At 40.9% G+C, this 27,647-nt stretch overlaps 1 protein-coding gene across 6 annotated transcripts in view; it reads right to left on the bottom strand.

The window, feature by feature from the left end:
• Positions 1–118: 118 nt before the first annotated feature.
• Positions 119–27,647, bottom strand: part of col15a1b (collagen, type XV, alpha 1b) — a 54,166-nt gene continuing 26,637 nt past the window's right edge. For 2 of the 6 annotated variants that reach the window (XM_051427282.1, XM_051426910.1), the window contains 40 exons: positions 25,102–25,176; positions 24,746–24,844; positions 23,783–23,891; positions 20,487–20,527; positions 20,178–20,351; positions 20,064–20,090; positions 19,919–19,981; positions 19,701–19,778; positions 19,463–19,525; positions 19,226–19,378; positions 18,485–18,658; positions 16,681–16,734; positions 16,165–16,200; positions 15,888–16,025; positions 15,743–15,802; positions 15,622–15,657; positions 15,426–15,467; positions 15,110–15,172; positions 14,351–14,386; positions 13,862–13,945; positions 13,575–13,640; positions 13,214–13,249; positions 12,787–12,849; positions 12,520–12,609; positions 11,896–11,931; positions 11,658–11,711; positions 11,237–11,293; positions 10,558–10,617; positions 10,088–10,132; positions 7,405–7,474; positions 7,273–7,298; positions 6,528–6,626; positions 6,249–6,393; positions 6,089–6,153; positions 5,785–5,916; positions 5,474–5,572; positions 5,129–5,203; positions 4,826–5,023; positions 4,490–4,605; positions 119–3,463 (listed from right to left, as the gene is read on the bottom strand). In XM_051427282.1, the coding sequence (XP_051283242.1) occupies positions 3,241–3,463; positions 4,490–4,605; positions 4,826–5,023; positions 5,129–5,203; positions 5,474–5,572; positions 5,785–5,916; positions 6,089–6,153; positions 6,249–6,393; positions 6,528–6,626; positions 7,273–7,298; positions 7,405–7,474; positions 10,088–10,132; positions 10,558–10,617; positions 11,237–11,293; positions 11,658–11,711; positions 11,896–11,931; positions 12,520–12,609; positions 12,787–12,849; positions 13,214–13,249; positions 13,575–13,640; positions 13,862–13,945; positions 14,351–14,386; positions 15,110–15,172; positions 15,426–15,467; positions 15,622–15,657; positions 15,743–15,802; positions 15,888–16,025; positions 16,165–16,200; positions 16,681–16,734; positions 18,485–18,658; positions 19,226–19,378; positions 19,463–19,525; positions 19,701–19,778; positions 19,919–19,981; positions 20,064–20,090; positions 20,178–20,351; positions 20,487–20,527; positions 23,783–23,891; positions 24,746–24,844; positions 25,102–25,176 (3,360 nt within the window). In that variant the 3' untranslated portion in view covers positions 119–3,240. The remainder of the gene's footprint in view (positions 3,464–4,489; positions 4,606–4,825; positions 5,024–5,128; positions 5,204–5,473; positions 5,573–5,784; positions 5,917–6,088; positions 6,154–6,248; positions 6,394–6,527; positions 6,627–7,272; positions 7,299–7,404; positions 7,475–10,087; positions 10,133–10,557; positions 10,618–11,236; positions 11,294–11,657; positions 11,712–11,895; positions 11,932–12,519; positions 12,610–12,786; positions 12,850–13,213; positions 13,250–13,574; positions 13,641–13,861; positions 13,946–14,350; positions 14,387–15,109; positions 15,173–15,425; positions 15,468–15,621; positions 15,658–15,742; positions 15,803–15,887; positions 16,026–16,164; positions 16,201–16,680; positions 16,735–18,484; positions 18,659–19,225; positions 19,379–19,462; positions 19,526–19,700; positions 19,779–19,918; positions 19,982–20,063; positions 20,091–20,177; positions 20,352–20,486; positions 20,528–23,782; positions 23,892–24,745; positions 24,845–25,101; positions 25,177–27,647) is intronic. The other 4 variants (XM_051426980.1, XM_051427047.1, XM_051427128.1 and 1 more) reach the window with 4 other exon arrangements.

A 27,647-nucleotide genomic window follows, 5' to 3' on the forward strand; every position in this document is an offset into this window, starting at 1 on the left:
ATCTGCTGGGTAGATTTCATTTCTAATTTTAAACTGTAAAATTTAAAAACAAAAGTTGGGAATGACATTTCTAGGATTTGGTGGACATAAAGTGAAGGACAATGAAGGAGTCACCACATTAAAAAAAAACACAAAATAAGACATTTATTCAGTGAGCACCAGTCAGTCAGTACAAACCTTCTTTTTCCTCAGAAGCTCAAGTTTTGTTTGAACAGATACATAATCAGACATCAGGAAGACTAACTCTGAATATCTCAACATTTGTGTGCCTTTCAGCCAGGCCTACGTCATCTTTACAGACAGAACTACAGCTCAATCAGCGCTTGGTGAGAGAAAATCATTTAGTGTGCATCATACAAAATCTACATCTACAGAGTAAAAAACATTTGGACAATAACAACACACATATATATACTGTACACGTTCCAACTTCATCAAAATCTGAAAGTGAACTCGCTAGGTTTTCACACTACGTCCTGCTACTGTATAAATTAATGAGAATCACGCATTGATTTCAACTCTAATACTAATACTAACGCTGATGTTAATGTTGAGACTAGTTCAGATCGCTTTATTGCGAGCAGCAGGACCAAAGTTCAGCAGAAGAGCAGGAAAATATTGCCGTATTATCCTGATTTGCACAATCAATCTTTAATACTGGATTACGGGATGCCAATTGCAACACACTGGTGAGTCAGCAAGTTAACCGCAGGGGGCTTTATCTTGCATGATTAATGTCTTTAATATTTGTTTAATATCTGCGGAGTCAACGATTAGAGATCTTAGTGGTAAAATGTTTTTTGGTAAATTCCAGACATTTTTTGGGGGCGTTTCAGTGGCCTGGAAAAACATGGGAAAATGTGAATGATGCTGTGATTGGTTGACCTTGCTAGGAGGAAGTCATTTACACCCAGAGTATTTACATCTAAAATATGGCAGAAATGGAGACTGATGATGATGAGACTGCCTGACATTACAGGGTAAAAAAGGAATATTTCATTACACATGTACAGTAAACTGTATGTTTCCTAATTGTTCACATTGTGCTCATACTTAAAGGTAAGTCTGCCTCTATATTGTTCTAACAAATCCCATTTAAAGACCTAAACCAACAATGTATCTACTGACAAATATTATGAGTGTATCAAATTCTGATATATCTAATTCCTCTGTGCCATAGAGTTCCGTAGTTCTCCAAAAACTATTAAAAACGCATCAATGAGCCACACTGTTGCACAGGATGACACTGAAGTTTATTTTGAGTCTATCCACAGATGTATTATGGGAGAACTGGATACAGGGTTGGAGGTGGAGCTCTGTTCATTCTAATGGAAGCCAAAAGAGTTTAATTTCCCAGTATAAAATAATAATTTTGCATCCTGGGGCCCATAGAGCAAGTGCACTAGAGACATCTGCCGCGCTAACTTCCAGTTTAGCTCGCCGCTAACTCGAATGGGGATAAAATGATTGAACCATGCAGCTCCTTTAGACTTTCCAAATGTAATTGGACCGAAAGCAGTGCTGTGAAATGGGACAGTACTCTCAGTTACTGAGTATTTTTATTCACGAGTACCCTTATTGTGTAACACCACCTCATGGCCTTACTCACCACTTATCACCATTTATGGACCTCAGTTTTATTTTCAGAGGGATAAACAATGAAAGTCATAAAATAATTGTCTAAAAAGAACTTTACTTTGATGCTTGTATGTCCCCAAACCCCCTATCAAGTCTAGGTTTTGGAACTCTATTTCTAAAACCCTGCATACTCCTAAACAACTGCGTTTGGCCACCATGTCAAATCGGATTCAAAGCCCGGCGCTCTTCCTGGCGGCTTCAGTTTATCCCACATACACCGTCCTGCTGCCCCAAATACTCACTAACACAACAAATATGTATTAATCCACTGCTGAAAGTAGTCCCCAACAAATGCACTATTTCCTCCAGTCTGAGTAACAGTGTGTGTACAGTGAACAGCAGCACTTTTTAATCTATCTGTGAGCTGTGTTTAAAGATGTATGTCTTCTTTAACAACCAGTGGTCTTGGGGCAGAGAGCCGCAGACAGGGTAGGAGAGTTAAGAGATAACACAGTGTTGGTTTTGATCTTTTCATGCGGTTTGTTGATCCTAAATGAGCCGAACCTGATTTATTTCTTGCACAACCGGCAGTGTGAAAGTCCTCAGAAACAGCTCGCTTTGATACACAACACTTGCTTCTAAACTACAACACTGTCATGTTCAGAAATGATATTCTCCACCAGTAATGAGTTCATAAGAATCCACAATAGTATCGATAAAGACTACAATACGTTGTTTGCCTGAAATTGAACAATGAGCAAGTTTTTGCCCATTTACTACAAATCATAAATCATAGTGTATTTGAACCATTCTGCACACCATGCTGTCGTACTTAAGAAAATGTCTAATTTGTTTTATTTCTAAACAGCCAGTGGTTTCCATCCCTTTCCCTGTATGAAAATCAGCTGGCAGATGTGTTAACAGTGTCTAATCCATCACAGCGAACATAAAGTCGACGTTACGGTTGTCTGAATGTTATTGTTGTGAGCTAATGCAACGCACACACTCTACACCTAAACTGCGTCACCATACAACAGTAACATAACAAAAACCACAAAAAAAGCACACTTAATGTTCACAGTGATGGGCCACACAACTCAAACAAGAGTCTGGTAGTTCATTTCCACACATTAGGGAAACTGATAGAAACTGTAGGAAACATACTCCAAAAATAAATGATTTGTAGTTATGAAGATAAAACACTGCTAAGGTGTGTTCTACTGATATCTTTCACTTTAGCACCACATACTCTAAATCCCAACGTTGTAACATGATCATAGTGAATATAAATAACTTGAATTCAGACTGGGACGGATGCGTGGCGACATTATGAAGTATTGGATTACACATTGGCACTAAAAATGAAAGTAAACAAGGTGAAAGGAACTCAAATGTGTGTGTGTGTGTGTGTGTGCTGCGTAGGCGCCTGCTTCTGCGTGTTAACGTGCATATTTTATCTGCATGTGCGAACACAAGTGCCTTCTGTCTGTGTCTGTGTACTTGGATTTAACTTCTATGCAGTGATATGTCATCATCATGTGTGTATGTGCCCGAATGTGTTTCCCACTCAAATTCAAATGTATGAGCGCTGTGTCTCTACTCTGCACTTTCAGCAAGCCTGCGTGTGTGTTTGTGTGTGTGTGTGTGTGTGTGTGTGTGTTTTCAGGTCCTCTTTTGATGCGTGTTCCCCACATACGTGTTCTCTATACACAGCACTATGAAGTGGTTGGAGCAGGAGCGAGTGTGTTGTCCTAACAGTCGTCCCGTCTGCAGCAGGGCAGCCTGGCCCGTCACCGCCATGTCAGCCGTCCTCCACGCCTCGCAGTAGTTAGTGGTCAGACGGATGCCCACCGTACTGGAGCCGTGCCACACCAACTTCTCTGGCCTTGGGGGAGGAGGGAGAGGGAGTTGGGCTTGTTACTCAAAAAATATAATTCATTACTCGTTACTCGTTAGTCTTTTCAAAAGTAATATTATGACTTTACTTATGACTCCCTGCTAACAGTACCTAGTGATGAGAAACAACAACTCTATTTCAACACATACTGTAGTCTATCTTGCAAATCCACCTTTAAAAGATGGAGGGTCGGACATTTCATCCACCACATACCAGACACAAGCCTCATTAGTTCTTATCCTGTCCACGATTAAAATCCAGTTTTGTGTTCAGATCAAAGCACTGGGAATATTTACAGCCGCTGAATGGAAGCGTTTCCATTCTCCAAGCTTCTGTCCTGCTTGGTGACGTGCACGATTACAAAAATGAATCAGAGGATGTGGTTGAATTTTTGGATTTCAAATCACTAGGGAGTGACAACAAAAGTAATATAACTAGTTATTTTGGGGGGCTGTATCTTTAATATTATTACAAAAATGTATTAGTAATTAGTTACACTAGTAGTATTATTAAATGCAGGTAGGTGTTTAGACACACGGTATTACATAAACGGTATTAAGACCCAACTGAACTTAATTGGTGCTACCAAATTTGAGATAAGAACCCAAGTAGGAGCTATGGTTGTACTCGAAACCGCCTACTACACTAGAGCTACGTACTGATTTGCCCAAAATGTAGCATGTAGTAAGCAGCATGCAAACAAAGGCAAAATCTGCAGTATGCCAGAAATACCCAGATGTCGTACTGATTCGGAAAAAATCTCCAGTATGCATTGGACCTCGCCTACTGTGTCCCATAATGCAAAGCACTGGAACGATCACAACAACTGGTCAGAGCGACAACAGGAAAATTTTTGCTAATTTTGTATCACACAGTCACACAAACCTTTGCAGCAACCTGTTTGGATGAGACTTTTCAGGCCAATTGGGTTTTCATAAAATCTGCAATTTGTAATTAGCTTTCATTTCCCTCACACACACACACACACACACACACACTCTCTCTCTCACTCACCATGCTGAGTCCGTCATCACGTCACGTCCGTCAAAGGAGTAGATGGCTGTGGATGGGTTAAATGTACCTCCGTTCCCAGAGAAGATGGACATCCAACTACTGAACAACACCTCACCCTGAGTGGAGAGAGTGGTAAAAGAGAACTGAATCGTTTCCAAAGTAGATGTCAGTAGTAAATACACCATCTATTATGATGGCTGAGTGTAACTTTAAACCTTTAGGAACACAGTCTTACCCCTAAGTAATGAAAAACCCATCAATGGTCAGAAATATTGAGTAGTGTTGAGAATATTATCTTGAAATAAATTGTAAATGTAAACATAAAATTCTCCTCACCCTGAGGTTAACCACAGGCATGTCAGTGCGGTCCGCCTTCCTCACGATGGTTGCCAGGTCCTGGAGGTGGGAGGACAGGAAGGCCCGGTAGGTGGCTGTCAGGCCCATGGAGCGTGCCTGCTGGTAGCACTGGAAGTCTGCTCCCCGGATCCCACGCATGTCCCCTTTTAGCGGGGCGTTCAGTGCCACCAGATGGAGCTGGGACAGAGGAAAACACAGTAAATCAGACACATTATCCACCACTGCCAGGTAATGTTAAATATGTGGGATAGGTGCGTGTAAAGGTGTGTTTGTTACACTCACCCCAGGCACAGCGTTGAAGGTCTGTGGTAGTACGTTATAGCTGGGCTGATATCCTCGACTGCCCTCTTGAAGCTCCTATTGAACAAACACTAATTAGTATGTTGAGTTGTAAATGTGTTTCCAGAGATGTATGCATTACTCCAGTCTAGAGCACAGCTGGATCGAGTCTTTCAGGTTCGGTATTGTCTGTTTCCTGCTGTGGCTCTTCTGTTAGTGTCTGTTAGTGTCTGTTAGTGTCTGTTAGTGTCTGTTAGTGTCTGTGTGTGTGTGTCTGTGTGTGTCTGTGTGTGTCTGTGTGTGTCTGTGTGTGTCTGTGTGTGAGTGAGTGAGTGAGAGAGAGAGAACCTGGCTGTGGACCCTGTGTGGTCTGCTCCATTCTGCAGATCTGCTGAGGGCCTGAGACGCTGCTGAGGAGGAAGGTCCACTCTGGATCAACTCTCCGAGCTGAAAGAGGAACACACACGTACACAGTCTGGTTAAGAACTATGTTGATTTCACCAGTCAAATGTGCTCTCATTAGATTAAATGGCACTTTAGATGATGACACAAATGTGACAAGGAGTAAACTCAAAGCTGTAAAGCTTGTGAAAATTCAACGTCTCATGTACACTGATGATAAGTGACAGGTGATACAGAGGAGTATCAGCACAGCCAACCTGGATCTTGCGCCAGCCGTTGCGCGCTCTGATGTAGAGCTCTCCTCCCTTCTCAGACACGTAGACCAAGGTTCCCTCTGCAGCACGGTGAGTCTCTCTGCTCAGAGCGTGGGCCGTCTTATAGGTGGTCACCTGAATGTACACAGCATCACAGCGTCAGTGCTGTGCCTTCAGGACACTTTGTTGTTATAGTTTTAACTGTCAGTGTTAAGGGACATCATGGTAGAATGAGGTAAACAATGTCACTAGACAAGGGAACATAAGACCAGGGGTAAAGTGCCTAGCTCAATGGCAGGTATCTTACCGGGTTGGCATATCCTGGAGATCCTGGTGGACCGGGAGGACCAGGAGGTCCGGGGATACTGACAGCTGATGATGACACATCAGAAATACATATAACAGATACAAGACAGTCATGCGGTCTATAACTTTTATGAACGTAAACTGAAGTCTCTGACACATACCTGATCCATATGCAGGTGCTGGTCCTGGGGATCCAGCAGGGCCTGGGGGCCCTCGGGGACCAGGTCGTCCAAACCCGGGGGCTCCAGGCTGGCCCTGAGAACCAACAGGTCCTGGCGGACCCACGATGGATTCACCTTTTGGACCCTGCAGGAGTGTATAAACAGACATTCATTTGGTAACTGCTTTTAAGTTTGAGCTGAATATTTTCACTCTGTTGCAGCTGAACTGAATGAATAACTACTAACTAATTATCAAACCGTTTTCAGGATGTGACTCACCACAAGTCCTGACCTCCCAGGCAGTCCTGGAGGACCAGGCGGACCGCTGTCACCCTTCTCTCCCTTCTGACCTTGGTATCCTGCATCACCCCTAGCACCCTGAGAGATCCACAAGAAAAGAGACAAAGAAACCAGCATACAGAAGATCAACCACACGCCCTTTAAAGATAAGTTCAGGAGAATCCAGGAGCTTCTTTCAATGTCAATATTAAGTCCTCTCTTGGGTTTTTATCCTCTCAAACTTTATGCCTCTTTGTTTATAAAAAGCACAGCCTCTCCCATTATAGCAAGAGCCAATGAGAATTACATAAATTCATACAGTAGTTTCTTAATGATAGCTCACCGTCTAAGTTGTAAAAACACAAGCATGAATCATCTAATAATCAGATCAGTTAGTGATCAAGAGAACAGGCTTCCAAAATAAAACTTTCTTGGATCAACATTCATTCATTTTTATGACCATTTTCAAGAAGCAGAGGTGTACAACATGGAAGCCAACAGTTGTCTGTTACACCTTGAGCATGACTGAACAACCAGGTACCAGGTAGTCGCTTTCTTTGTCAGTACAGTGGCTAATAGCTGAAAGAAGCTGCTTGCTGTTGGTGAGAACAGTGAGAGTGAACCAAAACAGTAAAGAAGTGGGCCCTAAACCCAAAACAATGAGCGCAGAGGCACCAACTCCATTGTTCAGTGCACCTTTAACATGACATGTTGCTGCTGTTTTAAGCAACAGATCAGTACTCACCACAATTCCATCTGGAAACCCGGGCGCTGAGAAGAGAAATGACACGCCATCAATGTTACTGTTAAGTTTCTGCAGTCATTTATTGTTTACAAGTTTCAGTGGTAGTAAATGTGTCTGCTGTAAAGGTCTTACCAGGGTTGCCTGGCTCTCCAGGTACTCCCATATCTCCTTTGTTTCCTTTAGCATCCCCTGTCACTGACTCCTACACACAGAAACACGCACATGCATTAATATTACATGGATACCAGCATGTGATAGCAGACAAACACCAATGTTAAAATTAATAAAACTTGGGTTATAATTAAATAAGACAACAGTTATATCAGCTCTGCAAAAACACCTGTTAAACACAAGGGATGCATGCTTTAGGCAGCAGCACGTACAGCCCTCTCTGGCTGTGGTGGTTAAAATAGAACGGGTTAGGTAACAAGATTAAATCAGGTGTCTAAATGTCTCTACAAAATAGATCTTGGTTCAAAAATGAATTAATTTAAACTAACTTTTTTAATGGGGGAATGTGTTTTACAACAACTGTCAGTGACTTCCTGGAGGCCTCTGCCAGACTACACCTTACCTGCTGCTGTTTTAAATTAAAATTGACACTAGTATGCATCCTTACATCACACTGATAGCTGTCAGTAGCATCCTGCACATAGCTCAAATGGACATTAAGAAGGTGTTAACTTTATGATGGGTGCAATCTGCTGTCGACAACCATCAAATCATGATGATTTGTACACATGATAAATGATGTCCTATGGTATAGTTGATTATATTTTCAGGGCCTTGACGCACTTCTGCTACTCCAGAAGACAGCTGGGATAATCCCAGATTAGTCAAAAACTGTATATAAAATGAGGGCAACATGCTCCTAATAGATTATTAATATAAAACAGTCAGTAACAAATGTACTGTAGATCATAGGACCACTTCCCCTGTTTGTCAAATAAATCACTGCAGCAGTTAAATGTGTGGTGGCTCACATATTCATGACAGTTGCTTTGAGACTTTCAATAATTAACCATATAAAATACATCATGAGATTTAACTGTATAAACCTGCAGTACAATACAAGCTCTTATACAATTATATTTCTCATCAAATTTCACATTTAACCCTCATTCTACAGACTGGGCTATCCACAGACTAGAATAGATGGAACTATTTATTAATTCAAAGTAGCACACACTATCAGGGCAGGTACTGTCATTGCCCCTCACCTGTCGAGATTTCCTTATGTCTATTTTAGTTTTACACAATTTGAAAATGAACTGTAACCATCCTAAAAAAATATTTTTTGTTTTTCTTCAGATGACATTATTAGCAATATTAGTATTAATAACTAATACTGTTTTGAGAAGAAATAAATTAACATTTTGGGGGTCCCCAAGGATCCCAGTGTTTGAATGTTAAATATGTTGTTAGGATGAGGGTTAAATGTTGGCACAGTTATATTGAACTTCACACAGTAACTGGTACTTTGATAAGAATTTGTGTATAGTCCCTGCAAAGAGCCCGCCACCAGTTTATCCGATTGGAATTCAGCCGAGTAGAAACTGCTGCGTCACCTTCAAACAGAACGCACACACCCAGCACCACGACAGACTCTAACACCATTTCTATCTACAGGAGTGGAAGAAGTACTTAGATCTCTAGATTTAAAAAATAGTCCTGCATTCAAAGTACAGTAAAGTGTAAAGTATTCATTTAGCAGAATGACCCATTTCAGAATAATATAGATTACTGGATCACTTTAATGTTGCAGTTTATTAAGGTGGGGCTAATTTTGCATTACTGTATTTATGTATTGTGTAGCTTAACCGATAATAATATGTCTGATTTTACTTGTTGGTTATATTTTGTATTAATATTCTGAATCTGCAAAGTTTCAGTAGTTACTTTGCAGATTCAGAATATTAATCTATCAAATGGATGGAGTGGAGTAAAAATATTTCCCTCTGAAATGTAATCCAGTAGAAGTATAAAACAGGATAGAATGGAAATACTCAGGTACCTCAAAATTGTAGTATAGTACTTGAGTAAATGTTCTTAATTACTTTCCACCACTGTCTACCCAGTGAAAGGCCGGCCAGAGTTTGATATATCTCACTTTAAATACAATCAATTAAGGAAAGAGCTTTTCTTTGGAAGAAATAAAAATTGAAAGCCTCTAATGCCTCACATTTTAGGAGTATATTCTCTATGGAATCCTTTTTTGAATTGATTGAACTGGAAAGTGATTCGGCACCAACTCTGATGTACATAGAGTAGAAGTAGTAGTTGATGAGTATCAACAATTTTCACCCAGCTTCCTCCTCCTGATATGATGGGGACAGTAAGGACAGACAAGGCAAGCAGGACTCAGACTCAGACCCCCCCTTGGACCCCTGCCATTAACATTCATCCTGGGTGATCAGACTGGATTCAACAAACTCACAGAACATCTTGGTGTAAATGAACCCAAGATGCAACAAAAGATTGGAGCAGCCACATCAGGTGACTAATGCATCTATATCTGGTGACTATTCTCAATACATTTTGTATGTAGATCCAATCAAAAATATGTGTCAGGTAGATACGATAATGAAATCCATATCTAGATACAACCTGCATACAAGAGGAATGTTAAGGCAGTGACAGGGGAGAGCCAGGAGGTGGGAGAGGAGAAAATGAAGGGACGTAAAAGAGATGGGAGTGCTGTTTGTAGCCCAGACCAGAGAGCTGCCATGCTGCTACACCCACACACCAACAGAACCACCGGATGGTCCCATTTCAAACTGAAACAGACCAATCAGATGGTCCGACTCAGACTTACTCGTCCCTTTTTGCAGTGCGGTCTGGGGCGCACCGGAAACACTGTCTTTAAAATTCAAAGCAGAGCAGCGTAGTCAGACTAAAAGATTTCCAACTGTTAGTTGGAATGTGGCAAACACTGTTCTGTAGATGATCTTTACAGACAAAAAAACACAAACTGACTTCCAATGATACTGGTGCTGCACAGACTGATATCTACAGATACACAGTTCTTTTTTAAAGCCAAAATGTATTTTATGTGATTACAGCACAATGATTCAGACGGCTCGTAGAAATAGTGAAAACTGGACCCAAAGCCAACTGAATTAAAAGGCATTTTCATGTCCAACATATGCCTGTGAAACAGACTTTTACGTATTGCAATGTAAAGTATAAAACATAAAGTTTATCATGATCAATATCATCATCATCCCTGTCCACTAACTGAAAATGACAAATAAGAGAAATAAAAAGCCACAGAAGGAAACTTACTCCGCCCAGCCCAATAATTCTTCCTGGCAGTCCAGGTGGGCCTGGAGGACCTGGAGGTCCCTGAGAGAGAGAGAGAGAGAGAGAGAGAGAGAGATACAGAGAGAGAGAGATACAGAGAGAGAGAGAGAGATACAGAGAGACAGAATTATCACATGCCACATCTCATGTATCAGACAGACAGATAACCCACAACTCCAAAGTGAAGTGAAAAGGAACTTAAAGCTGCAGTAGGTAAGTTTTATAAAAAATAACTTTTGTCTTATTTTCTGAAAATTTCATTACATCCTGACAGTAGTACATGAGACCTGTGAAAAAATCAGGTTCCTCTGGCTCCCCCTAGTGCTCCTAATGGCATTGGCAAGAATCCACCGGGCCTGAATGAAAACAACCAATCACGACCAAAAAAGATAGTTGATTGTTAAGTCTCAGTCTCAGGTTGTCAAATACTGGTGCTTGGAATAAAACTCAACAATCGCCTGTCTTCAGGCCTCCAACCTAAAATGTCTTTCTATCCTTATTTTCATAAAATGTACCTACTGCAGCTGTAAGGTACAATCAGTAATCCTAATGTAAACAAAAGTGTCTCCCAAACACCAAATATCTGTCTGAAATGGTCAAATAGATTATTGATTAGGGCTTTAACAACAGGAAAATCTCAGGTTTTTCCTTTTCTTCTTACCGGTACTCCGACAGACTCTCCTCTGTCCCCTTTCCTCCCAGGCACACCAGATCGTCCCTGCAGAAAGAGAATGAAACACATGAGTGTTTTGTGCACAGTGTGTAATAGCATGTAATAGATTATCCTTCATCGCTTATTTGTTTAATTACTCAGACATGTTCTTGCTAGTATCTGCCACTACATTTTGTTTTTTGAGAGATACAATCTTGATTAGAGAATCAGAATCTTAGGTAATGGGGAGTGTGGAAGGTTCCTCACTTAAAAGCTACTTACAAATGAATAACTAAGGTTTCTCTTAGCACTAAGAAATACTGTACATTTCATTCTTGCATTGAGTTTTGAGTACCAGTGCCTCAGTAGACTCTGTACCTACAAAGCGGATGTTCATATACTGACAAGAATACAACAAACAGGCACTCACTGGGCGACCGGGGAAGCCATATTCTCCTTTTTGTCCATTTGGTCCAATTGGGCCCTGAAATAAACACAAAGACAGTGACGTACACATTATTTATATTCCCTCACTAAACAGTTTCTCCCAGTAGTTCAAAACAATAAGAATAAAGAAGGTTGTGTATAGGCTGTCCATGAAACATGATTTTACAGATGATAAAACACTGGTAAATTATAAATTCATGTTCTATTTAATATGAACTCACCATAAGTCCAGCAGGTCCAGCGAACCCACGGTCACCCTATGACATTACAGAGCAGTACAGGTTGAGATTTACATTAATGGCAGTAATGAACATGTTTTCAAAGACTAGTTTCTATGGTTGTAGGTCTAAATGACTTCTTCATCCAGAATACTGTAACAGTCACCCTTAATAGATAGCAGGAAACAATTGACCCTTCCTAAGCCCCGCCCCTTTTTTGCTCCAATAACAGTTGAGCGTGCCTCAGTCGGAACCTCAGTCAACATTCTCCTTTACTGTGTTTAGATATGTTATGAGCTAGACTCGTCTTAAGACAACCAAATCTGGAAGACGGTTAAAAGATAAAAGCGACATATTCATATAGTCACAAGTTAAAACACGAGCTAAATAGCTAGCAAACTAACATTAGCTTTCAGATGTAACAAGCTAACTACTAATTGATGTAGATTAGCTAGTGCGCACACAGGACCTGCTGATATACAGCTGTGCAGGCAGACCGCAGGTACAGTTATGTGTGGTGTAAGGATTCAGGCTTTATTTATTGGAGGCATCATCTTACTGTCACTGACCACTGTGGTAAGCATCAGTCACTGAGTAAGCTGTCAAATAGGTTCACTTGTGTGGTACCTTGCTGCCTTTGGGACCCTGGGGGCCTCTTGGTGCTGATAAGATGGATCCATCAGCAGCAATGGTCACCCCTGGCTCTCCCTTTTCTCCCTGTTAATGCAAAGAAAGAGACATTGAATGTTTATATTATTCTGCATGTACAGTGGGGCCTCCTTGTCTCAACTGTTACAGTTCAACATTTATTTTGTTTTTAGAAGTGACATATATGTTAAAATCATTATACGCATTCGGAGTAGCTCTGTCATCACTCTGGGGTCTAGTTCTCACCTTGAACCCTGCTGGCCCCTGGGTACCAGGAGGGCCCACGTCTCCCTTTGGTCCCCTGGGGCCCTGAGGAGGAATGAAATGGTAGTGAGGAAGAGTTTTGCGAGGATGATAGGATTTTAGGAGGAAGGCTGTGGAGCTTGTAAATTCTGAAGTAAATTTTAAAGGGTCTTCTCAATTCTATTCAAATAACCTAAAAGGAAAAAAAACACCTTCCTTCACAATAACATTTGCAGCACTGCGGGTACCTACCATGTTTAGCCCAAAGACAGCAAAAGCAAAATTGGAAGAAAGAAAAAATTACATTGCTTTCAAATAATTGTTGCATCTTTACTGTAAACTGTTAAATCTTCATGTACACACTTCTCTGAAGTCAGTCTACAGGTGACACAAATGTTTAGCATAAGGTGGTATTGCAAAATGCTCTTACAGGAAATCCAGCTCTGCCAGGCAAGCCTTCAGGGCCCTGCAACACGCAGACACACACATAAATACATACATACATACACATACATGCATGCATGTACAGACATCAACACAAATGCAAGCAAAAGCAGAAGGACTCGATTAATGACCTTTTTGACAAAGGCAGAAATGACATGCTCATACACAGCATCATCGAACACAACTGCAGCCAAAGCACTTCGAAAATGCACTGATGATGCTATAGTAAAGTATATTGTGGAGTGATACAAGGGTTATATTGCTATATCGTAGGTACAATTACAGTAAAATGTTATAGTACTGTAAAAGACATTGTCACTTTGCAATAATAGCTTAGTGTTACGCACCATGGGCCCTGGTGGTCCTCTGATCTCTGTGAAGTTGAAGATACCATCCGTAACATTGAGGAGCAGCTGCACACAGAATATGTGATGAGTAAGTTTGGGGACTGTTAGAATGTTTTACATATTCAGAGATTTGTAGAATTATTCAGTAAATTGGGCTTCCTGTGGCATCGCAGGAAAAAACATGTCTCAGTCATCTGAGAATGTCCCTGTGAGTTGGGAGGTAACACAAAAGAATTTCAGGAAAAAAAAATCCTCTTTGATGTGTGTGTGTATATGTGCGTGCGTACATCTTGCAGATTAATCATAGATCCGGGAGGTCCAGGAAGCCCAGGTGGTCCTGGTATACTCAGTCCATCAGCGCCTCGATCACCCTTCAGAACACAAAACAGAGATGTATTAGTCCTTTATTAAAATTAAAATAAAAACAAAAATTGGACCATCTGGCTTGGAAGGAAGCCTACCTGATAAATAACAGTCCAAAATTCACTCTTTTAGCTCTGTACTTATGAGGCAAATATCTGGCTCTTTAGCTGCTAAATGCTCCACTATGTTCACAGCTACTTACTAACTGTTCTCTGAAAGCAGCTGCCTGCGGCTGAAAACAACGCTATGGGCAGCTGAACAATGAACACTGTAACCCCTTTCACATTGTCATTTGGTACATTGTTATTACAAGAATGTCGAATATAGCCGCTAAACATCCAGCTACCACACTGCGCAGACTGCATTAGTCAGATATTATTATTCACACATTATGTTATGTTCAGCAGACCCACCTTTGGTCCTGCACTGCCCTTTTCTCCTTTGGCCCCCTGATTTTAGAGTAAAGAGAAATAAAAAGTATTTGTGTCAGTTCAGTAATGTCTTTCACATATTATCACACTCTTTGTGAACAGTGTAGCCAGTTCATTGCTGTAACGTACCAGGCAGGATACACCATACAAACATTCACCAGTTCAAAGACGGCTTACAAATAGATTAACAAATGAATGGATGTCACCAATTTGCTGGGAGAGTTTCTACTTTCTACTAGCACTCTTGTTACCTTCCTTGCCTCATTCAAGGCGTTTATGGTGTTCGCTGTTTACAACTGCTTCTAGTTTTGCTTCTAGTATTTTTTGCTTTTATCTTCTAGTTGGACATCTAATCTGAATGCACAGAAATTAAAGTCCTAAAACAGCAAACAAGACAGTTTTCCAAAAGCATAATTACAGAATTTATAGAAATTATAAACCCCATTACTGCCAACACTGATTGGAACTATCGTTGTCTGTAAGATTACCACTACCCATTCAAATGCTAGAATGTATATTACTGCCTTAACATTTGTGACCTTCTATTTTCATTACCACAACCAGTGATTCTAAAGTGTGCAGGATAAGTATGAGTTAATTTCTACATCTGTCCATATCATCAGTTTATTATATATATTTATTTGTCAATAAGAGCCATTTCAGGTATGAGTGAACAAACTACTTTGGAGCCAATAATTGCAAATCATATGCACAATTGTTGTGTAAACACCTGCTACTTACCCTAGCACCTGGTAGTCCAGCAGGACCCTGAAGACCCTCTGGTCCTGGGTCCCCTGGCTCACCCTGCAGTCCCACATGGCATAGACAGAGACACAAAGGTTGAACAGAGCACAAGTGATTTCACTGTTTCACATGTTTAACTGGGGTTGCTTACATAGTATGTAGTCTGTTTGTTAGTCATTTTTAAATTGAAATATTTGATTCTTTCATAATTCATGAGAAATGCTTTTCATGGGCATATTTCACTGTTTGTTTCAGTGCTCTATTTGACATAAAAATCTAAAGCAGCCCTTTCATCAGCATAGAATCAGTTTACCTTTACGGAGAGCCCTGGAGCACCTGTGGCTCCGTCCTCACCCTGTGGAAAACATAAGAGCATCTTCAACTACTGAGCAAGAAGGAGCGATACAAAGCAAGAGGAACCATACAGACTGTATGCTGTAGTAGTTAGTGGTATTTTCAATAAGCTAATAATAATGAGTACATTTAATCGATTTTAATAAATGTATTACCATAGGTCCCTGTGGGCCAGGTAGGCCGGGGGGTCCCTGGAACCAAACAAAACAGAAAACCTTACTATATATGAAACAATATATACAGTCTACATACAAGCACACACACTCTTGCACTGACCTGTGGGCCTCTGCCTCCAGCTCCAATGAGCATGTCACTCTTCCCAGATCCCTCCATATCCTGAAAACGTAAAGTCACATGTTACTGAACTGAAATCTTGTAGACCCATGTGGGGAGGAAGGTTTCCTTTGCTCCTTTGAGTCACCTCCACAAAGAACTTGGTTCCTGGAGGTCCGGGGGGGCCAGGTGGTCCTGGGGGACCTGATGAGCCTCTCTTGCCCTGTGGACCAGTAGGCCCTTGTGGCCCTGAGAGCCCTGGTGTACCCACTGTCCCACATTCACCCTGCAGAGATAAAGAGAAATGGGAAATTAGTTTTTGCAAAAACTGCCTTGTTAACTTGAAACATGCTCAATATAGGAAATAAAATATAAAAGCACATTGTGTGCAGCTAGCTTTTTTGGGCTGTTGAGTGGTATATTACCTTTGGTCCAGATGGCCCAGGTAACCCTTGGTCACCCTAAAGATGTAAAGAAGGAAGAAATAAAATAAATATTACCTCTGGAGGGAGCACTTTTATTTAACAATGGTGGACCGTATAAGATCAATATAAATAGAGGCAGTCCATATATGATGGAACATGGGCATCAAACCAGCTGTATGTATAGTATAGTATTCATTAAGCTTGCGTGCCTGGACTTGAGAGCTCACAAGAGAATCCATCTTACCATGCACTTGTGTCTGACCCACAGTGGTACCGGATCAATCAGCGTCCCATGAGGAACTACTGGCAGCTACAGCATGATCTACAGGCGTGGTTTAATGCTTGGTGTGTGTGTGAGGAGTGACTGTTTACTCAAACAACAATAGCAGCTGATAAAGCAGTTAGCGTAAATGCTTTATCTTAATGGAAAAGATGTTTCAGGCAAAACGGGGATGGACTATGTGATTTTGATATTGCCCACTGAGGCCAGGACACAATCCATCTTGACGATCATACCTTCTCTCCCACAGCTCCAGGTAGACCTGGAGCCCCATCTCTTCCTGCTAGGCCCTGGACACACAAATACAGACAGACACAAGTAGAGGTAGACAGAAAACTGTGATAAGTCATGAGAACATGCTAGTATAGAAAAACAACAGCAATATGATGCTTAGCTGTTTGTTGACCCTTTAGCCATTCCAACAGGGACCAACGCCAAATCCAAAGATGAAGATTAGTCACTTTAAAAGGAATACTCAGTCAGTTTCCTTAAGTTGTAAGATCATCCATGCCAACATTTTCCTGAGTGAACGAAAGATCTTTACCCTCACTGCATCATCATGCTCATGCTGGTATAGATGTGTGATTGTTCAAAAAGCGTCACTTTCAAGTAAAACCAATTGTGTTGTGGTATCCCATATTAGTTATTATTTTACCAACTGACAGTCACAAAACGGACTTTTTTCAATTTAAATGTACTGCTTATTGCTCATATTGCTTACTGTCAATCAGCTGAGATGTAACATGAAGCAGTGAAGTCAGCAACCTTAGAGGCAGGGATGATTTTGTCGTCTGTTTTCAGGAACTGATCTTATTAAAAATTAGAGTATTCCTTGTAAGCAGCATCAGACCAAAGTACAGCAATGTTACTGTACAATGTTTTTGTACCAACTGAGAAACATAGTGTACCAGAGGCCTGTACCAAGGCACAATGAAGTAATAACTGCTGACACATGGCTCATAGATTATTGGCTACTAAAAAGGTCTACACAAACCCAGCTACTGGTGGGCCGGTCACCCTGTTCTCTCCATCCAACATCCACTGTTTAGCAGAGAGTGAAGGCTCTGTGAATGTAGCTTGTGTTCAGGTCTTCACAGTGCCCATATCTTGTGAGATTCAAGTTTATATCTTAAATAATATTAAATAATAATTTTGTTTAGTTTTCTTGACAGAAATAAATGAGATGCTGAGATATAGGACAAGTGTATATTTAACTAAAAACAAGGTATCTCACACGGCTTAAAATCAAGAATCTGTAAAGCTTTGGCGACCCCTAGTGAGGACCCCCAGGTTGGGAAATGAAGCTAATATGTTAGAAATTAACTGTGTGATAAATGAACTAACTGAGTTTGGGTAAAATGGGAGCATTTCAGTATGCCTTGGTACTTTGCATTGACTGAGAACAGGCAATATACAGCAATATACAACAAGAGACCTTAAAGTAGATGAGTGAAAAGGCAGATTTGCTCCTTTACCATGTTGTATGACAGAAGCAAAATGGCAGCTCAAGCTGAGGTTATACAGCAAGTCTGAGGTCAGCTCCCTTTAGTTCATTCACTTTACCATGAAATGTTTCAGTTGGTAATGACAACATTTGAACTGAAAGTAAATGAACTGAAAGTAACTGACAAGCGCGTGCACACACACACACACACACACACACACACACACACACACACACACACACACACACACACACACACACACACACACACACAGCACTTCAGCCAGCTAGGTAACAGTAACGTTTGCAGTTTAGCCTGCTGCCAGCCAGCAATTAAGACAACATGGTTGGAGATAATGTACAGTCATTAGCCCTGAGCATTGGGGAAAAGAGCTACAGTCTTTACCTGTGTGTCACTGTTTTAATGATATTAAAGCACAGCTGATATGAATAAAACACTGTGATTGTCTCAGATTAACATTTAATATTTTTCAAATACGTAGAGGAGACTTACACTTCCTCAATACTCAGGCTCTGGACTGTAATTCTGCCTTTTAATTGTTTGCTGGTTTACCCGGCAAACCAGGACAATATACCTCGCCTGAACCCCAAGCAGACCCAAAGTCAAACCCAGAAGCAGAGGCAAAACTGGATTCAGAACTGAACCCAGAGCTGAACCCAGAGCCGAGGCCTGAGCTGAGGTCAGAGGACAACTCTGAGCTCAAACCTGAGCCATCAGACCCCGAACCACTAAACAAATCCTCAAACATCTGCAACAGAGCGGGGAGGAGAGGAAGAGGTGGCAGGAGGTGGAAAGGAACAATGAGGATGGGGGAAGAAACAAACTAAAGGTGAATTTTAATTGGAAATAGAGAAAACTAAATTTGAATAAAAGCAGAGACTAAAAAGGTGGATGAGACAATAGACACACACATAATGATAACAAAGACAGAAATACAGGAACACCACGAGTAAAACATAAAGGGAAAGGCAATACACACATCATTCAAATGTCAGTGTCATTGAATTTTTTTTTTTTTTTTTACAGAATTCAAACTTTCCAACAGCTTTTATTTATGCTTTTCATTTCCTATGCCTTCAATCTGTGTATGTAATGTTATTGTGGCTGCTCTTTCTAAGTGAATACAGACTTGAGACCTGATGGATGCTCAGAACCAGTCAGTGTAATATTTAGCCTCACAATTATCTAATACATGTACACCCAGGCATGTATAGCCAATGCTGTGCTCACATTATATAAACATATTAAAACATTATCATTATCATAAATTAATTTAAAGTTGAATACTGTATGTCTATATATTAAAGTAACTTACTGGTAGACCAGGTTTGCCTGGGAGCCCGTCTGTGCCAGGGGCACCGGGTGGTCCAGCACTCCATACAGTAAAGCCTTCGGCTGTGTCAGATGATGACAGGTTGGGTCCAGGGGGACCAGGCGGTCCTGGAGGCCCTGGTACACCAGGAGGACCCTGATAGAAAAGGAAGTTTTATTTTTTGCACCGTGATCACCGTGTATCAGACTATCCCATCTCTCTCTGCAGCCCTTCTCTTACCCTGATGAGTTCAGTGTCACTGTCCAGGTCCTCAAACCCAGAACCCAGGGCATCTGCTCCGTACTGTAACACAGATAAACACAATGCATACACGCAGATGTTTCTGATGCTTCACTTGACCCTCATCTACATTTAGTACGTGTTCATTTCATCACTAAAAAATGCAGCATAATATGATGAGTGCATGCTATGTGTACAAACAAATATACATAATAAGACCATAAACTGTGATACTCACTGGTACACTGCGTGATCTGGGGGGTCCAGGAGGCCCAGGGAGTCCGGGAGGGCCTGGTAAACCAGCTCCTTGGTCTCCCTGTACAGAGGGAAAGCAGGAGGAAGATCTGTCTCTTGCAGTACATTTGGTGACATACAATAAAAGTGAATGTATTTTGAATGAAGAGCCTACCACTTGTAATAGGTTTGTCAGTGTGACGATGTGCGTTTTAAACATACCTTCTCTCCTTTAGCTCCCGCTCCTCCATCCAAACCTGAAAAACCCTGAGATCCTTTCTGACCCTGGATGTAAAAACACACTTCAGTCATGTGATATAAAGCAGAGCAAAGAAGAAAGAGAGAACTGAAGAGATGAATAACTTACTGGATCTCCCTTTTCACCCTTGATTCCCTGTGATGATAGAAGGACTTGGGATTAGTGCTAAAGGTTCTGAACTCAGAGATTTATAAAATGATGGCAATACAAAAACCCACACACCTGCTGTCCATCTCTCCCTGGCAGTCCTGGGGATCCAGGGATTCCTGGTGGCCCTTGTGTCCCTCTTGGTCCAGGCTGAGTTTGCCCAGGCAGAGGGGTGGGGCCTGGTGGGCCAGGTGGGCCTCTGGGTCCAGGATCTCCACGCTCTCCTTTTGACCCATGCCTGACATGACCCTGGAAATTCAAATGAAACTCATGTACCATTTATTTCTGTAAAGAACACAGACATTTGTCCAGAATATCTGAAATATATTTGATACCTAAATAATATTATTATAATAATATTTGAAGTAACAGGTCTGAACTCACATCTCCTGACCTCTCCCCTGGCTCCTCTGTCCGGTGTGGCCCTGTGGATATAGCATATGACATCACCAACAGGTATGACCAATCAGATTCTTACGTATGAGGTAACACTGGCCATACTGTAACGTGTAATGTGCTGTAACAGATGATTTTAGACAATCACAGAGCCAAATTGCCAAATATTGCTTTAAGTACTTAAAGCAATATTTATAAAGGGTGTTTGTGTTGCCATCATTTTATAAATCTCTGAGTTCATGATGCTGGTTCTCTAATATTCATTAAACATTTTTTGCTGCATCTTATTGTATGTTGCTGCTTCTAAAAAACATTTCATCATCTGCTTTTATCAGTATGAACTAAGAAATTACAACTGTAGGAACTGGCTTTTTGATCTTCATTTAAGGCTGCAGTAAGTAACTTTTCTAAAAGTAATTTTTTGTCATATTTGCTGAAACGTTCACTATATACCAACAGTAGTACATGAAACAGATATTCTGTGAAAAAAAACACTACTACTGTCAGGACACAGTAAAAATTTCAGCAATAATGAGAAAAAGTTTGTTATATAAAAAATGACCCACTGCAGCTCTAACTAGTATAATGATCTTTTGGTAGCATCACTGTAGTAGAGCTGCAATGTGCCTTACTTAAAGGTAGAGTTCACCCCAAAATAAAAAATTTGTATAAAATGCTATTTATTCATCTATTTGGTGCGAGTTGCAGAGTTTTGGTGATATCAGCCGTAGATATCTCAAACATAATGGAACCAGATGGCACTCAGCTTGTGGAGCTCAAATGCCAAAAAAAGACATTTTAAACCTCAGCTGCAATGTCTGTTTCCAGAAAAAATGACCTGGTTATGACCCGTGATAATCCACAGACCTTGTTGTGAGCAGTATTATGTGGGAACGATTTTCTGTCTATGTATCAGTGCCCAGAATGAAACATGGATGAGAGGCTTGTGACAGCGCATGATGTAAACGTTAATGGTGTCCTCCTCGTCTGTAACGTGAGCCAGCTCACCTAGCACCACTGAGACAGTTATCGTTCAGCTACGGTTGGTGGGTGTAGTTTGGTAGAAAGAAAATAGTTCCTACATGAAACTGCTCACAAGGTCTTTGGATTATCTTGATTAACAGGGTCATCATTTCTGGAAAGAGACATTGCTGCTGAGTTTTTCAAATGTATTTCTTTCTGCACTTTGAGCACCACAGGCTCAGTGTTATCTGGTTCCATTATATTGGAGAGAAAAAAAAACTCATGTCAAAATAATCTAAATGGATAAATAGTGCTACAGGTAAAAGGAAAAATTATGTATTTTTAATTTTGGGGTGATTGTCCCTTTAAGAGGACCTCGCTAGAGCCAAAGAAGATGAGCTACTCTTTCATTTCCTGGACCCAGATACTAGCCCTGACATCAAACGGATCACAAGCCTGCTTCTCTAAGCTCTAGGCCCCCACTGCCCCTGTTGAGGTAGCTAATGAAAACATTAAGCCCGCAGTTCTCAAATGCGCAGTCACTCTCTAGTCTAGTGCGGGGTCTTGCTCCAGATTGCGGGAGATTGGATCTCATTTGCGGGCATCAAGGAGCCGCTATTAATATGCGGGAGAAATGGGAAAACTGTGTGGGCTTTTGCTCTGATGGCGCACACACATGGCAGGGTCAAGAAACGGGCTGCAGGCGCTAATAAAGAGGGTTGCGCCAGATGCGCACTGTGTCAAGGCAGCTCAGCCCTGAACTAAATGAGGTTTTGACAGAAGTTGTGAGCGTGGTAAATTTGATCCAACCCCGACCCCTGAAAGCGCGACTGTTCTCCGCACTTTGTGAGGAAATGGGAGCTGATCACACATCAGTGCTGTTTCACAGTGAAGCAAGGTGGCAATGTGCTGTCGCGCGTCTTTGAGCTCAGGGCAGAGATTCGGATGTTCTTGGAGGAGGAGCGCATGTGTGAGGCTGCAAGCAAGTTCAGTGATGAACAATTTCTGTTTAAACTGGCCTACCTCAGCGATGTGTTTGGCAAGCTGAATGAATTCAATCTTCAGCTTCCAGGCAAAGACAAGCACCTACCTCACCTGGCAGACAAGATCACTGCATTCCCCCGAAAGCTTGAGGTATGGGGCAGGCGCCTCGATCAGCAAAACATAGATGTCTTTGAGAACCTGAGTGAAGTTGCTGAACCACTGATTCTGGAGCCACCGCAGTGATCCCATGTATTAAGCAGCACATCTCTTCCCTGAGAGGATTGTTTCAAAAATAGTTCCCAAACAACAGTGCTCAGTATGCCTGGGTTATAGATCCATTCAATGCAGCAGGTTGGTATTTTGACATTTTATTGAATATTATACTCATATATTATACATGCATTTTATTTATGTTGTATGCTACTTACTAACTGGAATGGATTGTTGTCAAACAGATTTCTTTGTGTTTATTATGCAATGACAAATAAAGTAAGCCTATTTATTTATATTCTGTCTGCAGCACCTGCTGATTTTAGGTCTGCTGAGGAGGACCAGTTTATTGAGATGACATCTGACTCCACCCTGAGGCTCAGGTTTAAAGCTCAGACTCTTAGTGAATTCTGGTTTGGAGTTTCAGCTGTTGCTTCACTGAAAACAAAGTACAGATCTCGTCTGAACATTGAGCATGACTTGAGAGTGGCAGTATCAAGCCTGCAACCCCGCTTTGAGATATTGTGCAATGCAAAACAGGCTCATTGCAGCCACTAATGCAGGGATAAATAGACCTGTCTTGCCAAATGGATTTCTCTTCTTTTCTTTTTTTAACAGATTGCAAAGTGGCACTTTTATTTATTTTCTATTTTTGAACTTGATAACATTTTTGACACAGCTGCACTTTTATTTTCTCTATTTTTGAACTTGCTGTTAGTTGATGTAGATAGTTAGTTTGTATTTAGATACAACTTGTTACTATACTGATACTACTTGTTACTTCAATAAATTGGAACATTTTAAGCTTGTTGCGTATTTCATTAGCATTGTGTTGGGGCGATGGGGGCAGGTGGGGCTTGAAAATTCCCCCTTGTCCAAAGTTGGGAATGACTGAAAAAGTTTGAGAACCACTGCCTTAAGTACAGATAGATACAGTAGGAATTGTTCTTTGCACTGATGTAGATCATTTAGTACAAAATCTCTATTAAATATCAAATGTTCCAGAAATGGACACTGCCAAGGAACTGTAAGTACAGTAAAGTGTGTTTGCTATACACACTGATAAAATCATAGAGGTTAAATTATCTCCTAAAGAAGAACACAGAAAAACTGAGGTTCATTCTGACCTCTCAGTATCTCACTGGCCTCTGTGGGGGTCTGGTGACCGGAGTACTCATCAAGCTCCACCTCTGGAGCCTCGGTGGGTGGAGCTCTGACCGGAACACTGTCCTCCTCCTCAAAGAAATCAAAAAGATGAGTGGGTTAATGGCTCACACGTTTAAGGGTTCTCACTCTTTTTAAGAAATCATTATCCAGGATCTTTCTTGACAATACAGGACAGCACTTGCTCACAAACGGTCATGTAATTTACTGGTAGGCTGAGTACTGACACCTTTAACCCAGGTTCATTACAGCTTTTATGGGACACTTGTGTTAGCTCACTTTTCACTCAATTTTTCTGCAGCATCTACGGTAATTTGACTATAGATTACTACAGTTTCCTCTAACCCAGGTTTACGTAGGGGATCTGAGTGATGGGCTAAAAAACAATAAAAATTTTCCAAGACAACATAGATTAATTCTAGGATATTTGGCCAATTTTATTCAATTTCCAGGAGTTTGAAAAAGCTGAATTCAAAATACAGAATCTGAAAAATATCAAATCATCTGACATTGTCTGTGCAACACTGTTGCTGCTGAACGTCTCCAGACCAGAGAGAAAGCATCTATACTACCATGACTCTAATATCTGGTAACATTTATCCAGCTTCTGTAGGACTGTTTACTTTGAAGCTTCAAAGTCACTGTTGATTATGGGATGTTTGGGGTCAGACTGACTTCTTGGTTGTGGGAGAATAAAACATGGCAGCGGAACAAAGAAGAAACGCACACACAAACTGCTGTTTCAGGGTTAATAAGCAAGGGGGTTTGTATCAAACACAGCAGTAGACACAACAAGCTGACACACACACGCACACGCACAACAGACTAAATGAATGCATCCAGTACATCTCTTTTTCAGGATCACCATATTCTTTCAACTGGCAAAGGAAACACAACTTTCTTGCACTTTATCTCAGCAAACCTACCCGTTCTGTGCCATGTTTCATCTTCTGTGTGTTCTTCACCATTTCCTCCTCTGTCTCTCTGTCATCCAGAGCATCGTCTCCACTGGTGTATCCTGAGGCCTTTATCAAATATCACAGTATGCAAGTAAGCTGCAAATACTCAATGTAGGAACTGTAACATATACAGAGGGCAGGAAAAAACATCAGGTTGTCAGATTACTGCTGAAGTGTAAGAGGACCATTTATGTTGAGTGAAATCAGTTGACCACTAGGGGGTACTGTTGATTCATGTGTATGTTATTTCTCTATTATCGATCTCAAAAACTCCAGTTTTGTCTTTAACAGTGGGTTCCTGTGTGTATGTGTGTGTTTCTCACATAGGGATCGTCGTCCTCACACTGCTCCTCAGCTGCTCTGGGATCATCTTTTATCACCAGCTGCTGAATGGATCCCTGGAGAGAGAGGTAGAGAGAGAGAGAGAGTCCTCTGAAAACCTTGGGTGGGTTATACACGTATAATGCATACACTGAACTATCATCTTAATCTAGAAAGTAACTGAGTAAATATACTCAAGTACTGTGCTTTAGGAGAAATTGAGGTACTTGTACTTTACTTGAGTCTTTTTTGTTTTCATGCCACTTTCTATCTCTACTTCACTACATATTGGGAAATATTTTTTTTACATTTATTTATTTACAGCTTTATTTACTAGATACTTTCATTTTCACACAGAACACACACTAAGAACGTATAAAATCATGTAATAATGTATTTTTTAAAAAGACCAGACAATAAAGTGGAAACTATTAGTCAGTAAGTCCATTTTGATAACTGTACAAAACAGTTCATGGTTCTAGCTTCAAAATATAAGGATTCTCTGTTTACCCCTTGAATCCTTTAAGTAATTTAAACTTATTTGTAATAATTTTTTTGAGGTTTGGACAGTTATTTACAACATGAACAAAAAAAACATAAACCTTAACGTGAATGTGTTACTTTGGGTTCTGGGTAATTCTGATGGCATTTCTCAATGTGCAAACCAATCAATCAATCAATCTGATTAATGGAGAAAATAATCAGCAGATGAATCCATAATTCATAAAAATTGCAGTCCTATACCCAAAATCATATTGTCTGGGAGAGTTTAAATAGACAAGAACTTTGTTTTCATTCAGTTACTGTCATCAAGAACACATCTCTAAAGCAGTCGTTTTCAAACTGGTGGGCAAAGAGCCACTGCAGGGTGGGCATAGGTAACCAGATGGAGGAATGCCCAAGGCGCACCCAAAGCTGCATGAAAGTGATTAATGCGGTATATAAACACAAACAACCAAAAGTGCTGTAATGAAATAAATTATTTGGCTCTTATTTGGCTCTAAACACAGGAGCACCACACACACAATGAAGTACAGTTTACTTGCTGATATCACTATAGAGACCAGATTTACATGATGCACATCACTCAAACTCACAGCATGGTAGTAATAGTTCCATATTATATAGCTTGATGGGGACATGGAGACAAATGTCAATATATTTGGGTCAACATTCAAGCCATTTAACATTCACACAGGAAGGCATGCTAAACAGGGCCCCATGTCATTACGGCTCTCCTTTGAACCCCAAGACAACAAACCAAAGACACATACACACAAACAGAGTGACCCAGATATTTCAGACTGGACATGACTGATGCCGAACATGCACATATTCTGTGGTCATGGTTCAGATAACCCGTTCACAAAGTCAGGCTATGCTGAACAAAGCAGATAAAAGTTGGAATGGCCGCTCACCATGGCAACGACAAGTCACTATAGCAGCTCGTATTTGTGAGCATTGTTGGATTGAAAACAGACCGACAGTGATTCCAGTAATAATGCCAGTGTGAATAGTTTTAGTAGAGTCTGAGTGCTCGGTGTAGAACAGAACACAGTGAGCTGTCATTCCTTTTCACAGCAGCCATATTGACATAAAATAGTAGGGTAAACACAGGTTTAAAGCTGCAGTAGGTAATTTTCAGTAGTACATGAGACGGATAATCTGTGAAAAAGTCAGGTTCCTATGGCTCGTTCTAGCACTCCCTCATTTGCATGAATCCACCAGGCCTGAATGAAAACAACCAATCAGAGCTGAGAAAGATATAAAGACGCTTTGGGTTGGAAGCTTGAACATAGTTGATTGCTGAGTAAAATTTCCAGGGTCTCGAAGTGTCTGTATTTGATGCCCAGGGAAGGAGACTCAACAATCAACTATCTTTCTTGGCTCTGATTGGTTGTTTTTATTCAGGCCTGGTGGAGGTAAATGCCATTAGGAGCACTAGGAGGAGCCACAGGAATGGGATTTTTTCACAGATTATCTGTCTTATGTGCAACTGTCAGGATATAGTGGAAGTTGCAGCAAATATGACAAAAAATATTTTTATAAAAATTCCCTACTGCAGCTTTAACTTATGAAATTAATTAAGGTTCCACTTAGTGTAGCAGAGCCTTACTGATGAGCCAACATGCACAGTAGCAGCACCATGTTGACCTGATTGAAATTAAACCTAATTCGTATAATTTGTAACTCCTGTGTTTACCCTAATATTTCATATGAAATTGGCTGCGTTGAAAAAAGTGCGTTGACCAAAGAACAACATTAATTCAGCCTTGTGATTTCACACAGATTTTTGTTTATCCTAATTGGAACCATCATATTTGACATAGCAACACGCTCAAAGGCCTGAGTCAAGCCCCTTAATCGGACCACAACTAAGCCTTGTGGACATCGCTGACTTCCTCATCTGCCATCAACTTACTCCCCCGTCCTCTCCTCCCTTCCACATCTCAGCCCTCTCCCTTCCTCCTCCACCTCCATCTCTTTTCTTTCCTCCCTTCTAATACTTCCTCTCTGTGTCTGATCCTCAAAGTTTTATCCAGTAAAG

This window comes from Dicentrarchus labrax, unplaced genomic scaffold, assembly GCF_905237075.1.
Source record: "Dicentrarchus labrax unplaced genomic scaffold, dlabrax2021, whole genome shotgun sequence".
NCBI lineage: Eukaryota > Metazoa > Chordata > Actinopteri > Moronidae > Dicentrarchus > Dicentrarchus labrax.